At 35.6% G+C, this 12,868-nt stretch overlaps 1 protein-coding gene across 1 annotated transcript in view; it reads right to left on the minus strand.

Moving 5' to 3' along the window:
- The window catches only part of SLC13A1 (solute carrier family 13 member 1), a 110,470-nt gene that overhangs the window by 18,336 nt on the left and 79,266 nt on the right, over window positions 1–12,868 (minus strand). The window contains exon 8 of the mRNA XM_036247211.1: window positions 2,237–2,356. Within this exon, the coding sequence (XP_036103104.1) occupies window positions 2,237–2,356 (120 nt within the window). The remainder of the gene's footprint in view (window positions 1–2,236; window positions 2,357–12,868) is intronic.

Below are 12,868 nucleotides of genomic sequence, written 5' to 3' on the forward strand. Positions count from 1 at the left end.
ATACTCCAACCATGAACACAATTAGATGAATGTAGATGTATTTAAGATCATAAATTACTGATTAGTTATAGTGTCAAAATTTTACCCCTTGTCACAATATAAATATTATTATAAGAAACATCCATGGACCTCCTCAGAAACAACTATAGAATAGATAATAGAATTAAAGAAAGAAACGAGTCTCCTTAGAAACTGTTTCCCACACTACAGACTGCATTTGTATTTTGTCACTTTGGTTGGGGACCATGAATAGTTAAATCAGAAATGAAATTGGCTTTGCTATAAATGAAGGTTAATGACTTCACAAAGGAACTGATAAAGCATATGACAATGCATCAACCTCTCCATTTAAATAAGTTTGGTGGCACAGATAGATGAGCTTCTTTGTCCCCAGTATGTTGATCATTTATTATGTGAGAGTTAACTGTGTTAACAGCCAACACACTAATCAGAATGTATGGTGACCTACCAGGAGAGTGGCTGGTCATTCCTGTTTGTCAATATAAAACCTCTGGAGGTGAACACCCAGATAGACTGAAAAAGACACTGAGAAATGAGCTGGAGCACGAAGCTGTGCAGTATCTAACCAACAGTGGACAGCAAGGGGACTGTTTCAACATGTCACTGGTTGTGATTTATGGACTTTGCCTAATGTATGCCCTTCACAAGATTTTTTTTTCCTCATGGAGAACACATTTAAATACATCTTCCCTTTATCTTTTTGATTTCTCCTTTTTAAATGGGGAGGCCATTTCCAAATAATGACACTGGTTGCAGACATATTTTATAAAGCCATTTACATGTAGCAAAAAAGAAGGAAAGAGCTGTGGGTCTGTGAGCAGAAGCCTTCTTCATTGGCTTGAGTTTCCTGTCCCTGCAGCCTGGATCGCTACCTGTACAACTGAATACACACCCGAAGGCTTGGATTTTCAGGAAGGGGCACTTAGTATGCACCTGGCCTCTCACCACTGATGCCCACCTGCTGAAGTCAGTGACATTCCACACATTTGCTTCAGCAGGGGCACTGCCACACGCTGCTCCCACAATCTGGACAGAAAGATTTTTTAAAATCACCAGTACCATCTCTCCACTACTAATAAAATTGCAGCCGTTCTGAAGAAAAAAAACAGGAGGAGGAGTGGGAAGGGGAAAAACAGTCCTTATATGACTGGACTTAGAAAATTTGGGTGCAGGCATGGAATAGCACCTGATCGCCGCATTTTGCTTTTCAAGGGAAGTACAAATAGCTGATGTCTCTGTTTCACCTGTGTGGTGGGTAACATGCTGTTTTATTCATTAGTCCTTGAAATTATTCAAATAAAATCCTATACAAATGAACTTGAATTTCTTTATTTTTCAGGAAAAAATCCTCAAGATTTGGCATACAGACTTTTCTCCTTCCTTTTTTGGAGTATGGTTTTATGTCTTAAATATATAATGCTATATTTTCAATTTTAATGTTGAGCCCTTCATAATTTTAAATACTGGCTATCATTCGAGTCATGTATCATTGGTCCTTATGAATCACCAAGTTCAGTCCCAGACTAGGTAATGTTTTCAAAACTTCTTAACTACATACATTTGACATTTAATGGCTCTTGATTGATCGATGTTTCTTACCTTGGCTTCTATGTGTTCAACTTGGACTCGTATGTGTTAGAATTACAGCATTAGAAGTGATGTTACTGATGATGCTGAGAATGAGAATGAATCAGGACTTGCAAAGGTCACTTGTCTGGCTTAGAGAAGTCATAACTTTGTCCCTGGTCTCCTGATTCTGAATCCAATGTTCTTTGCACAGAGCACATTCAGATCTTTATTTTTTTAAGGACACATTGGTTTTGGTGCTAGGATAAAGCAGGAAGCCCTGCAGGTTACAGTTTAAAGTACAGTAACTCAATAACCTGAGGAAACCTCCACATTAAACCAAGGGAAGGGCAAAACTTCTTAAAATTTCATTGTCATCAAAATGAACTCCTTATGGTTTTCTGGCCTGTCAATATGTTTTTGGTTGAGTACTCAAAGGAAACCAATATGGAGTTGTTTTCCACCAACTCTCTTCCACAGCCAATGTTGTTTACATGGTACTCTAGACAATCCTTACAATATTTGTTCATACGTGTCAGTTTTGTGGGCAAGAGACATGCAGAAATTCAGCTTCTTGAAATAGAAGACCACCAGAGAACTCAGAACCCAGACACCTTCATTTACCTAATGAACTCAACAGTTTACTTACTCAAATCCTAGGAAAAGCCACTGAAGCCAGATCCAGGACAAGAATAGAATAATAACAGCAGCTGGGAAGGAAAGCAAAAACCACGATCCAAAGTTGATGCATCGACATTTAGGGTAGCGCCTGTATGAAAACATGGAAAAATGTTCAAGGAGGAGTTCAAGTAGAATCGCTTCTGATGGTCAGCGGGAAGTGGCAATTCACCTCTCTCCTGTGCCACCGGCCAAAGGAAGGTGTAGGGGGTATTCACCATTAAGAATGGAAGACTCCATCTGAAAGAACTTAGTACCCATTACTCATTAAATGCACAAGTAATGGGTATGGGTGTGTGCGTGTTTTTTTGTTAGTACTAAAATCTTGAATATATGAGTGAGGAAAAACAAATAAGCAGACTTGGGAACAGATGAATTGAACTTAACAGAACAGAATTTCCGTTACAATTGCATCCTGGTAGTGGGCATCCCAGGTACCTAGGAAGGGACTCTGATCCTGCCCAAATTGTCTCTCATAGATGTTTACCTCTGTTTCTTCTGCACCAAAGCAACTGCAACCACCAGACCAGACATATGTCAGTCCTTTCTTCCTAGAATTAGACAGTGCTTTGGGGCTCAGTCAAACGGAATAAATCTGGACCAGAAAAAAGTTAATGAAAAATTATGTGGAAAACATCAACTTTTGCTTTATCTCTTCTAGTTATTTTCAGCTTTTTAGCTCACATAATAACAATAGTAACAACAACAAAAAAAAGGTCAGGTACAAGTACAGTGTCTTTGGTAACCTTACACTCATTATTTCAAAATATAATCTAAATCCCAAATAAATGTAGTTATCAATTTCATGCCTGTGGGGGGAAAAACAGAAAGTTTGTGGAACAGTTGTCTTTTTTTTTTTCTTGAAGCAGGAACACAAAGACAGTGTTGGAAATCTAGAAAATACAAAAAAATCTACAGAAATAATTAACCTATTTGTATTGTTTTTGAAATAAAAAAATATAAAAAATTTTATAAAAATAATAGATGTTTCAATTCTTATTTTATTTAAATCACATCTGTATTTTGTTATATTAAAAAAAGATCATGTAAATGAACAAAATGTTTCATGCCAAATGCATCAACATAAGCCAAATTTATGTATTTTAGAGAATTCTCTGTTTTATTCTAGAATGGTCCCTAAGTAATGCAGACTTTTATTTAAAAAGGTAACTTTTAAAAACTCTAGGATTCTAATGATTTCTACAATTTCTTTGATCTTATAAATACTTGCTGATCCCTAGATCCTAGAGATATTATTAGCAATTTCAGGATGATTTTAATCTACCTTGAAGGGATCTAAAGATTAGTTTACATATGTATGCATTAAAAAGTGACTAATGATAAATAAGAAATGCTGGAGAATACAATGAATCGAATAATGGAAAGATGCTTTATCATATCTATGAGACACTATTGAGAATTGCTTGCTTAAAAAATAATATGTTGTTTTTAGTTGGAAGATAAAATAAGTAGGAAAAGGATTAAGCTTATTTACCATTAATTTATTATACTTGGATTATTGGTTGATGGTCTATGTTATTCTGTTTAGCCTAAAGACATTTGGAAATGCTACTTGTGTTAGGATCAAAACAATACCCCAAATCCAGTTTCATTTCCACTATCTGTGGCTAATACTTTGACACCAGGCTGCATTGTTCCTCATATATACTGCAGAGAATCCTGTAAGGTTTGTTTGGCTGAAAAGGGGCTCTTCAGGATTTTTGCATGGAAGAATAGTTCATTTAGAAAAATGAAAGCCTGAAAAAGCTAAACTCTGCTTTGTTTTTGTTTTTCCCTTCAATAGTAAGGAAGTAAACAGAACGGTGACCTCCATTAGCACAACCCTTACACTTCTACCGAGAGTGAATATTTTGGATGAGAATGGAATGAACGACATACTCTTAACAAATTAGTTTCACTGTGGTGTCTCTTCCCACTTCCTCATACCCCAAAAGTGAAGTGATTGCAAGTATCTGCCTAGAGCAAATATAGATTTTTTTCCATCATGAACTATGTACATTTAATTCTGACAGGGTCCTTTTCTTTCACCTGACACTGTGTTTTTGGGTTTCTACCATGTGCCAGGTACTCTCCTAACTATTGGGGATATAGTGGTGAATTAGATGCACATGGTTCAGGCTCTCTTAAAGTTTATATTTAAATGAGGAACACAGGCAATTAACAGGTAAGCATATAATGAATTAGAAAATAACACAAAATACTGTAATAAAATTATTAAGGAAGGGAGAAATAGTACAGAATGTGGTCAAGGAAGGTGATATTTGGAATAATATCTAAATGGCAAGAAGGATCCAGTTATGTAAATAACTGGGAAACAGCATTACAGACAGGAAATAGCAAGTACAAAGGCCCTGAGGTAGGAATAAATTTGGAATGTTTGAGGGTTAGACAGAAGACCAGTATAGCTGTGAGTAGTGAGCTAAAATTACAACGTTATGAAATTCAGTCCAAGAAGTAGCCAATAGGGATTAGATCATATATAACTTTGCAGGCCATCAGAAGGAATCTGAATTTTAGTAGAAATAGAATTAGGAGCAGTTGGAACATAGTAAGTAAATTAGTGACATTATCTAATGTAAAGTCTATGTAAATATATAATTTACATAAAACATGTTGGCTAGGTGAATTCTCAAATATATTGAAGGGAACAAGAGTGGAAGCCAAGGTGCAGTAGACAGAGTTCCAAGATAAATCCCAAGATTCCTGCCCCTGATATACATACCTTGTATAATCCTCTCCCTCTCTGTGTGTATAGAATTTGTGAATATGATGAGATTTCATTCCTGTAATTAGGTTCTTTTATGGCAAAAGTGAAGGGTTTTGCAGAGATAATAAAAGCCCTCATCAATTGACTCTGAGTTAATCAATAGGAAGGCTATCTTGGTTGGGGCTGGCTTAATCAGGTGAGCCCTTAAAAGAGATTTTCCTTCTGGCCTAATGAAGTAAGAGTCCATGTTGTCAAAGGAAGGGGCCATGTGGCAAGGATCTGGGGGTAGCTGGAAGTTGCCAAGATTGAGTCCATGCCAACAGTCAGGAAAAAATTGGGCACCTCAGTAACTCAACCACAGGGAACCAAATTCTGTCAACAACATGAATAACCTTGGAATAGTCTTCTGAGGCTCACCTTTTAGGCTGGTGAGATCTTGGACAAAGAACCCAGCTAAATTGTGCCTAGACTCCTACCCTGCTCCACAGAAATTATGAGATATTCAATTTGTGCTGTTTTAAGTCACTAAACTGATAGTAATTTGTAACATAGCAATCGAATACAAATACATAGGGTAATCTATTAGCAGACCGTGGAAGTTAGCACAGGAATAGGGGAGAGTGGGAGTCGAGTTGATTTTAGCTTAATTTACATTGATAGCAGAGCAGATGGACAGAAGGCAACAGATTTCAATATATTTGAGATAAAATGTAGGAAATGGAGAAAAGGTTCCATTTATTGAAATGAAGTCTAAGGGGAGAATGGGTTGGTAAAAGGGTAAGGGAGTGGTGGATCAGAAATGTTGCTGTGGGCATGTTAACTCGAAACATCCCTTAATTTTCCAAGTAGCCATGTCAGATAGGAGATCGGCAGTTGATAAATGAGTCTGGAACTGAGTTGAGAAAGCACATTATAAAATTAGTAGTTGCCAAACATATAGGTGGTTTCATAAACCATGGAAATGGGTATAATCACTTGGGGAGTAAATGGAATAACGGATCCGGGAATGCACCTCTAAGTTTTAGAGGTCAGGCAGAGGTGTAGGAATGAGTAATAAATGGAATGAGATGACTTAACAAAAATCCTGTGAGAAAAACACTGTATTTCCATTTTACACGAGAAGACACTTCTGAGTCTCAGAAGGTTAAGTTAATTGCTCAAGGTCATGGACTGCACAGAGAAGCTGGATTTTTAACCCAGGAGGAGTGTTTAAAACACAACCTCTCTTCATTAAAGCATAATGTCCTCAACTGAAACTCCAAGGTGAAAATAAAAAATTCCACATTTATTGAAAAGTATCCAGAGGCTAGAGTACAAACTTGATGTTTTAAGGACATTTTAGACATTATAGAAATGATTACTCCATAACAGAGACATGTTTTGACCTAAAGCATATATGCCTGTCAATGTGAAACTTAGGAAGACAATGCTGTCATTATAGATCGTATGCCCAGCTACAAAATGATGAATAAGTCTAATAAAATACACAGAAATGGTCTCAAGAGAATGAATGTAGCTATGGAAATTTACAGCCTTGAAACAGATTTGGGCCATTAAGATCACTATAAGCTAGTGTCCAAACTGATCATGGTCTTTTTTTATTTGTGACTGTTTTGATTATTTCTGACTCAAAGCCATTTTTCAGGTTTGTATTTGTGTACTTCTAGAGGCTTCTTTTAAAATATTAAGTACTTATTATTTACAAGCCAGGTTTAGATTTCTAACAGCAATAACAAAAGTAGAAGCAGCCGCAACAGTAGTGTTACTGACAATTTCCTACGTGTCAGGTCCTTTGCTGAGAGCCAAATACATGTTATGCTATTTAACCCTCACAATAATGTTCTAAATTAGAGTTATCCCTCATTTCACAGTTGGAAAAAAACTCATGTTCACAGAAGTTAAGCTAATATATGGCAAGATTGAAATCTGAACCAAAGTTGGAGTTCAAACTCTGCAATATCCACATTTCTTCTATAGTGTTGGACAGAGAAATTCTTTCTGAGAACTATACACCACTTGTTTCTACAGGGGAAAATGATGGTAACTTTGGAAGGTAGTTATTGCTAGATAACTGGTTTACTGTTTCCCTCTGTAGTTAGCCAAGAAGAGACATTAGGGATGTGGGTTTTGAATTTCGAGCACCTATAAACTCATTTCTTTTACCATTTGTTGGTCTGTGGGCCTATAATAGTTATTATTTAACACATAATTAGTAACAGTGACTGTATGAATAATTGATACAAATTCCTTCCAAGTTGCTTTGTATACCCACATATTTCACAACTGATGCCCACGAACTTAATAGTATACTTTGATAATCAGCAAGCTATATGATTTTTCTTGTGATAATCTTCCATTCTTAATCTGGCAGATTTGTTTTTTGCATTTAACTAATAGCTACTATATTAGTTAAATAATATTGATGAATCAAAGCTACTCTTGTGAAAAAAGTAGTTGTCCCTAACAAGATTTTCCTTAATAACTTTATTTTAATATCAAAATTGATTCAGTTATTTAGATGATTCCCAAGAGCAGTGAGCACTTTATTTATGCCTTGGTACAGTTCATCTACAACTAATGTGTTTTGATCTCCTACTTGTGCCCCTTGTGGGCTAAAAGAAGAATAAGAATGAAAACTACAAGCTTGTCATCATCAGGGGTGGTGGTTGTGCATGCATAAAGTAGACAGTTTATAGAAATGTGAATATTGTTTACGATAAGAGGAGATGGGAACGGCAATGTAGGAGGAACTGCACAGACTTTCCAATGATATAGCATCCACCCAAGTAAAAAAAGAATTTGGCAGAACTGGCAGGTCTTTAAATAACCAGAGTAGGAAGAATTTGGTTAATTATAGGATGGTGTCTATTAACAATATTGTTAGTAATGGAAGAGATTGGGTGATAACTGGAAGAATATATCAGTGTAGCAGTGGACAAGGATTAGGAGGAGAGCACTTTGAATGTGAATTTTGCCAGCATGCCCCACTCACATACGGTCTGTGAGGCAATGAGACTGTAGAGTAGGAAAGGCACTGGGACTTGGGCCACCCACCTTCACCTCCCACCTCCTCACTGACTAATCATCACCAGTTACATGCTCGGAGCCTCAGCTTCCTCATTTCTGAAATGAGGAAGTCGTCTACATGATTTGAAATTTCTGTCTTCATGTGTCTCTTCTTCCCTTGCATTATCACCCAGGAGGCTGGGTCCTTCTTTTCCAAGACTAACATTTCTACTCTTGATTTATTTTTTAATAATTATTTATTTTTCAATTATAGTTGACATACAATGTTACATTGGTTTCAGGTGTACAACCCAGTGAGTCATTATACATTTATATAACCTATGAAGTGATCACCCTGGTAAATCTAGTTCCCATCTGACACCACACATAGATATTACAATATTATTGACTATATTCCCTGTACTGTGCTTTACATCCCTGTGACTATTTTGTAACTGCCAATCTGTACTTCTTGATCCCTTTAACTTTTTCACCAATTTCCTCACCACACCTACCCTCTGGCAACTACCAAAATGCTCTTTATATCTATGTTTTTGTTTTTAATTCCATGACGCTTCCACTGGACTCTTAGCCAATCAATATTCTCTTTTTGTCCAAAACCTCACATATCACTGTTTTTATTGTCTTCTTCTTCTGAGTGTAAAACCAAAATGATATCTCACTCTCTGCTTATGCTAGTTCTTTCCTTCTTTTGTCAAACTTGAAAGAATCAGTTAAACTAGCTGCCATCCCCTCCCGACTATGAACTCTCCCCTTAACTCTCTTCGATCTGATTCTGCCTCGATCCCCACGTTCCACTGAACCTGCCCTCTTGGAGGACACTGAATAGAACAAAGCCTTTCTCAGCCGTCATCCTTCCTTCACTGCATGCTCTTGGCTCATCCTCTGTTTTGAAAATTGTCTCCCTTGGCTTTCAAAACACCCCATGCTCCTGGTTCTCCACTTACCTTAATTAATTTTTTCACCTTCTTTCTTATCAATATTTCCTAAGGGTCTATCCATGTCTCAGTTATAACTTTTCTCTTGCTATGTGACCGTTTATACACTCAAGATTTTGATTTTTGTGTTTTTATATAGCTCCTACATTGATAACAAACTTGAACAATGCATTTGCAAATGACTACTGAAAATATCCTTGTGGATAGGCTCTTAGCAGGCCATTTCAATACATCCAAAATGGAAATTATTAATTTCTCCCCTAACCTGCCATGTCTTCTTTAGAAGTTCATGGCATCACTTCGTATCCAACCATATTAAAAAATTCCCAGAGTTGCTCTAACCCATCTTTACCCTTAAATCTCTATACCCAATTACTCACCACCTCTGAATGTACAATGTTCCGAGTCTAAATCCTCCTATCACTTCACAACTAGCCTTGTTCTGCCCCATCATCATTTGTCAGCACTTGGTAATAGACTCCTAACTGGTCTCCTGTCCCCAGACTCTTACAATGCCAATCAGTCTGTGCACTGCTATTCTAAACTGTGCAAAAAGATACACAGATTATTCCACTGTCTTCTAAAAAAAAAAATACAACCTATTACAGAATTTTTGGGCTTTAATTTTACAAATTATTTGCATGTGTTTCCTCATAAACATGGTGTTTACTTTTCAGTTTAAATCATATTGTAAGGACAAGTTTTCTCAGTGATCAAGGGGTGCTGCCAGGTAGTAGCTACAGCTACAGTCCTCTTGTAGGACACATGTTCAATTATGTTTCTAGGGAGCTTGTTTTCAGGGAGACAAACTTTGGGGGTCTGACTGATCGTGGTTTAGTCCTCTCTCTCTGACAAGCTGAAGTTCCACTGTCAACTCTAATAAAAATAACCAGCATTTATTGAGCACAGTCTCTGTGCTAGGCACTGTTCTATTGCCATTTGTTTTATGTAAAACACAAAACTACTCTCTGAGAGAGATATTATCCTTATCTTTCTGGCAAGGTAACAGGCTTAAAGAGATTTTTCCAAGGTCACCTGGTTTGTAAATAAAAGAGCTGAGATTTGAACATAGACATTTTAACTCAGAACCTATGCTTTTTGTTGTTGCTGTTGTTGTTAATCCTCACCCAAGGACATTTTTCTATTGATTTTTTAAGATAGAGTAGAAGGGAGGGAGGGAGAGAGAGATACATCAATGTGAGACTGACATTGATTGGTTGCTTCCTGCATGACCCTGGCCGGGACCGAGGATCGAACCTGCAACCCAGATATGTGCTCTTGACCAGGAATCAAACCCATGAGGCTGACACTCTAACCCTGAGCCAGGACAAGCCTGTGATTTTAAACACCATTATATACCATTTCCATTGCAAGGCTATATATGACATGTGTACACTAAATATATGTAAATTATCTGGCAAGAGTTTAATACATATCACTTTACCTTCTCCCCTATATGTCAAAAAATAAATGTTATTATGTTTTAAAATGTTTAATGGTTTTCAGATATGTATGTTTTGTCTGGACAATTAGATGGAATCCTCTTTCTGGTAGGTTTTATTTTTTTCATTCTCCAAAAGAATTCCAAACAGTTCCTTATACATTGTGAGTCCTCAACAAATGTTTGTTGATTGACACAGTGAATAAAAGTCTGTTTTATTTACACTGAATAAAATTTAGCTTTCTCATAATTAATTGTTCTTATTTTCTTAGTGTAAATAAAAAAAGACAACAAAAACACTATCTATAAGTAATATAATTATATATTACATATGTAATAGATTAGATAGATGATAGATGATGATGATGATAGATAGATAGATAGATAGATAGATAGATAGATAGATAGGGCTTTGAGATTTGTTATCTAATCTTTTCCTCCCATAGTTTATTTGTAAGATGGCACCTCTCTCTAAATTTCAATGTTAAGAAATCACTGACTCTCAGGCACTTGTGCTTTTTGAAGCCAGTGAAGACCCAAAATAAATTTATACAAAACAATAATTGGTATTGCTCAAAAAGACAGTAAGCAGTGTCAAGAGGAAAAGGTGATATTACTGTTTTGGATTTGAAAAGAACGATTTCTCTCTAGCTCCAAATATCTAGACCAAATATATATATATATATATATATATATGTATATATATATATATATATATATATATATATATATATATTTCCTGCAGTTTAAGTTTGTGAAACTTTTCGCAATGAAATTGAATGCATTTATTCCGTTATTGCTTTGGGATGCTGTTATATTTTTTAAGATCAGTATTTAGATAAAAGTTTATTAAGTATCCGGTTTTTAAATAATATCTATTATATTTTGTCACATAAGGTTATTTTCCCCCATCTAGTCTAATATTTTCTGTCAAGAGGGATACTTGAAGGGTTTCTTTTCCCTAGTTTGAATATAGTTCCTAATGTTAAAACAAACTTTGAAGGGAAAAAAAAATCACTACATTTAAGTACATTTTATGCATTTTCTAAATTTAAAAAATATTTTTGCCAAATCCCCATGACTAGGTGAATTAGAAGATTAAACAGTTAGGAAAAATAGTTACTGTAACATTTTGCTCAAAGTGCTATGATGCTCTCAATCTGTCACTTCAAATGGATTGGTGCACTCAAAGAGTCAAGGGAACAGTTAAGTAATAGAAAGAAAATTTGATTGGTACATTGTGTAAGAAAACAAAAACCAAAGGCAAACTCAATATGGATTCCTTTGACAATATCAAATAATTACATAGGAATAGTGGAAACCAGCTCTAACATCAACATAGATAAAACAATAAAAATTTGTTCTAAATTTTAGAAAAATAAATTTACAGAGAGGACTAATACATGGAATCTCTTTCTTTGGGGAATTCATGACAAAAAATAGAAATCTACTTTCAGAAAAAAATCAAATACATTTCCTCTTTTGAATTAGAGTATACATTGGACAAATACTCTCTGGCACTGTGAATTTCAGATGTCGCCCACTTATAAACCAAATGTCTTTGAAACGTTCCTTTCTAAGTAGCCTGTTGCGCATACATGTTGAATGTGTACTCATAGAAACAATAAGTACACATGGAGGTGTGTGTTGTATAGTCCCTAAACTGTCATACCTATTTTCTTTGTACGCAAGCTTTCTTCCCAGAACAGAGAATGGTATTTTTGGAGTCTTGGATTTCTTGGAAAAGCTATGCATGCACAACATTTTGAAAATAATTTTCAAAATAAAGTTCATAGTCTGTAAATCTACTTCTTAGAGTGTGGCTTTCCTGCCTCTGAACCTTCATGTTTCTCTAAATAAGGACTTAAATCTTGTTTCAGGGCATCTCAGTGCTGCCCACCTTCTCCTGGAATTCTGACAATAATTTGTCCTATTAGTACTTGAAAATATACCTTGGGTATAGACTCAGATTGAGCTCTCACATAAAAGCACGAAGTTTTAAACTATTATTTAAGAAGTTCTTCCACAGTGCTATGTAAAAATACATAATTACCATGTTTAATTCTCACAATAATGTTAACTTTGTCTAGTTCAGATATGAAAAATTAAGTCCTTCCTGAAGAGTAATGTATTATTTTAGTTTTCAAATTCACAAAGTAAGTAACTTAATATTGTGCACTATTTAACCACAATGTTCTGATTATATCCACACAGATTCCGTATTTTCTGCAAAGGAGTGATAACAGTTCCAAACTTTTATTTAGGGTTATATCTATGTTCTTATAATACTTTATTGCTGTCATTTCTTATAATTGCTTAATCTTTCATAAACATCTTTTTTTAATTCAAAGTCATTGCTTCTGTATTTAGTACTTCTATTTGACATTCATCATTTAAGTTCACATGCCAGTTCCCAAACCCTATATAAATTGTCCCATGCAAATAACCCCCCTTTCTTTTTAATCTTCA

The sequence above is a fragment of the Molossus molossus genome, unplaced genomic scaffold (assembly GCF_014108415.1).
Source record: "Molossus molossus isolate mMolMol1 unplaced genomic scaffold, mMolMol1.p scaffold_m16_p_7, whole genome shotgun sequence".
In the NCBI taxonomy this organism is placed as follows: Eukaryota; Metazoa; Chordata; class Mammalia; order Chiroptera; family Molossidae; genus Molossus; species Molossus molossus.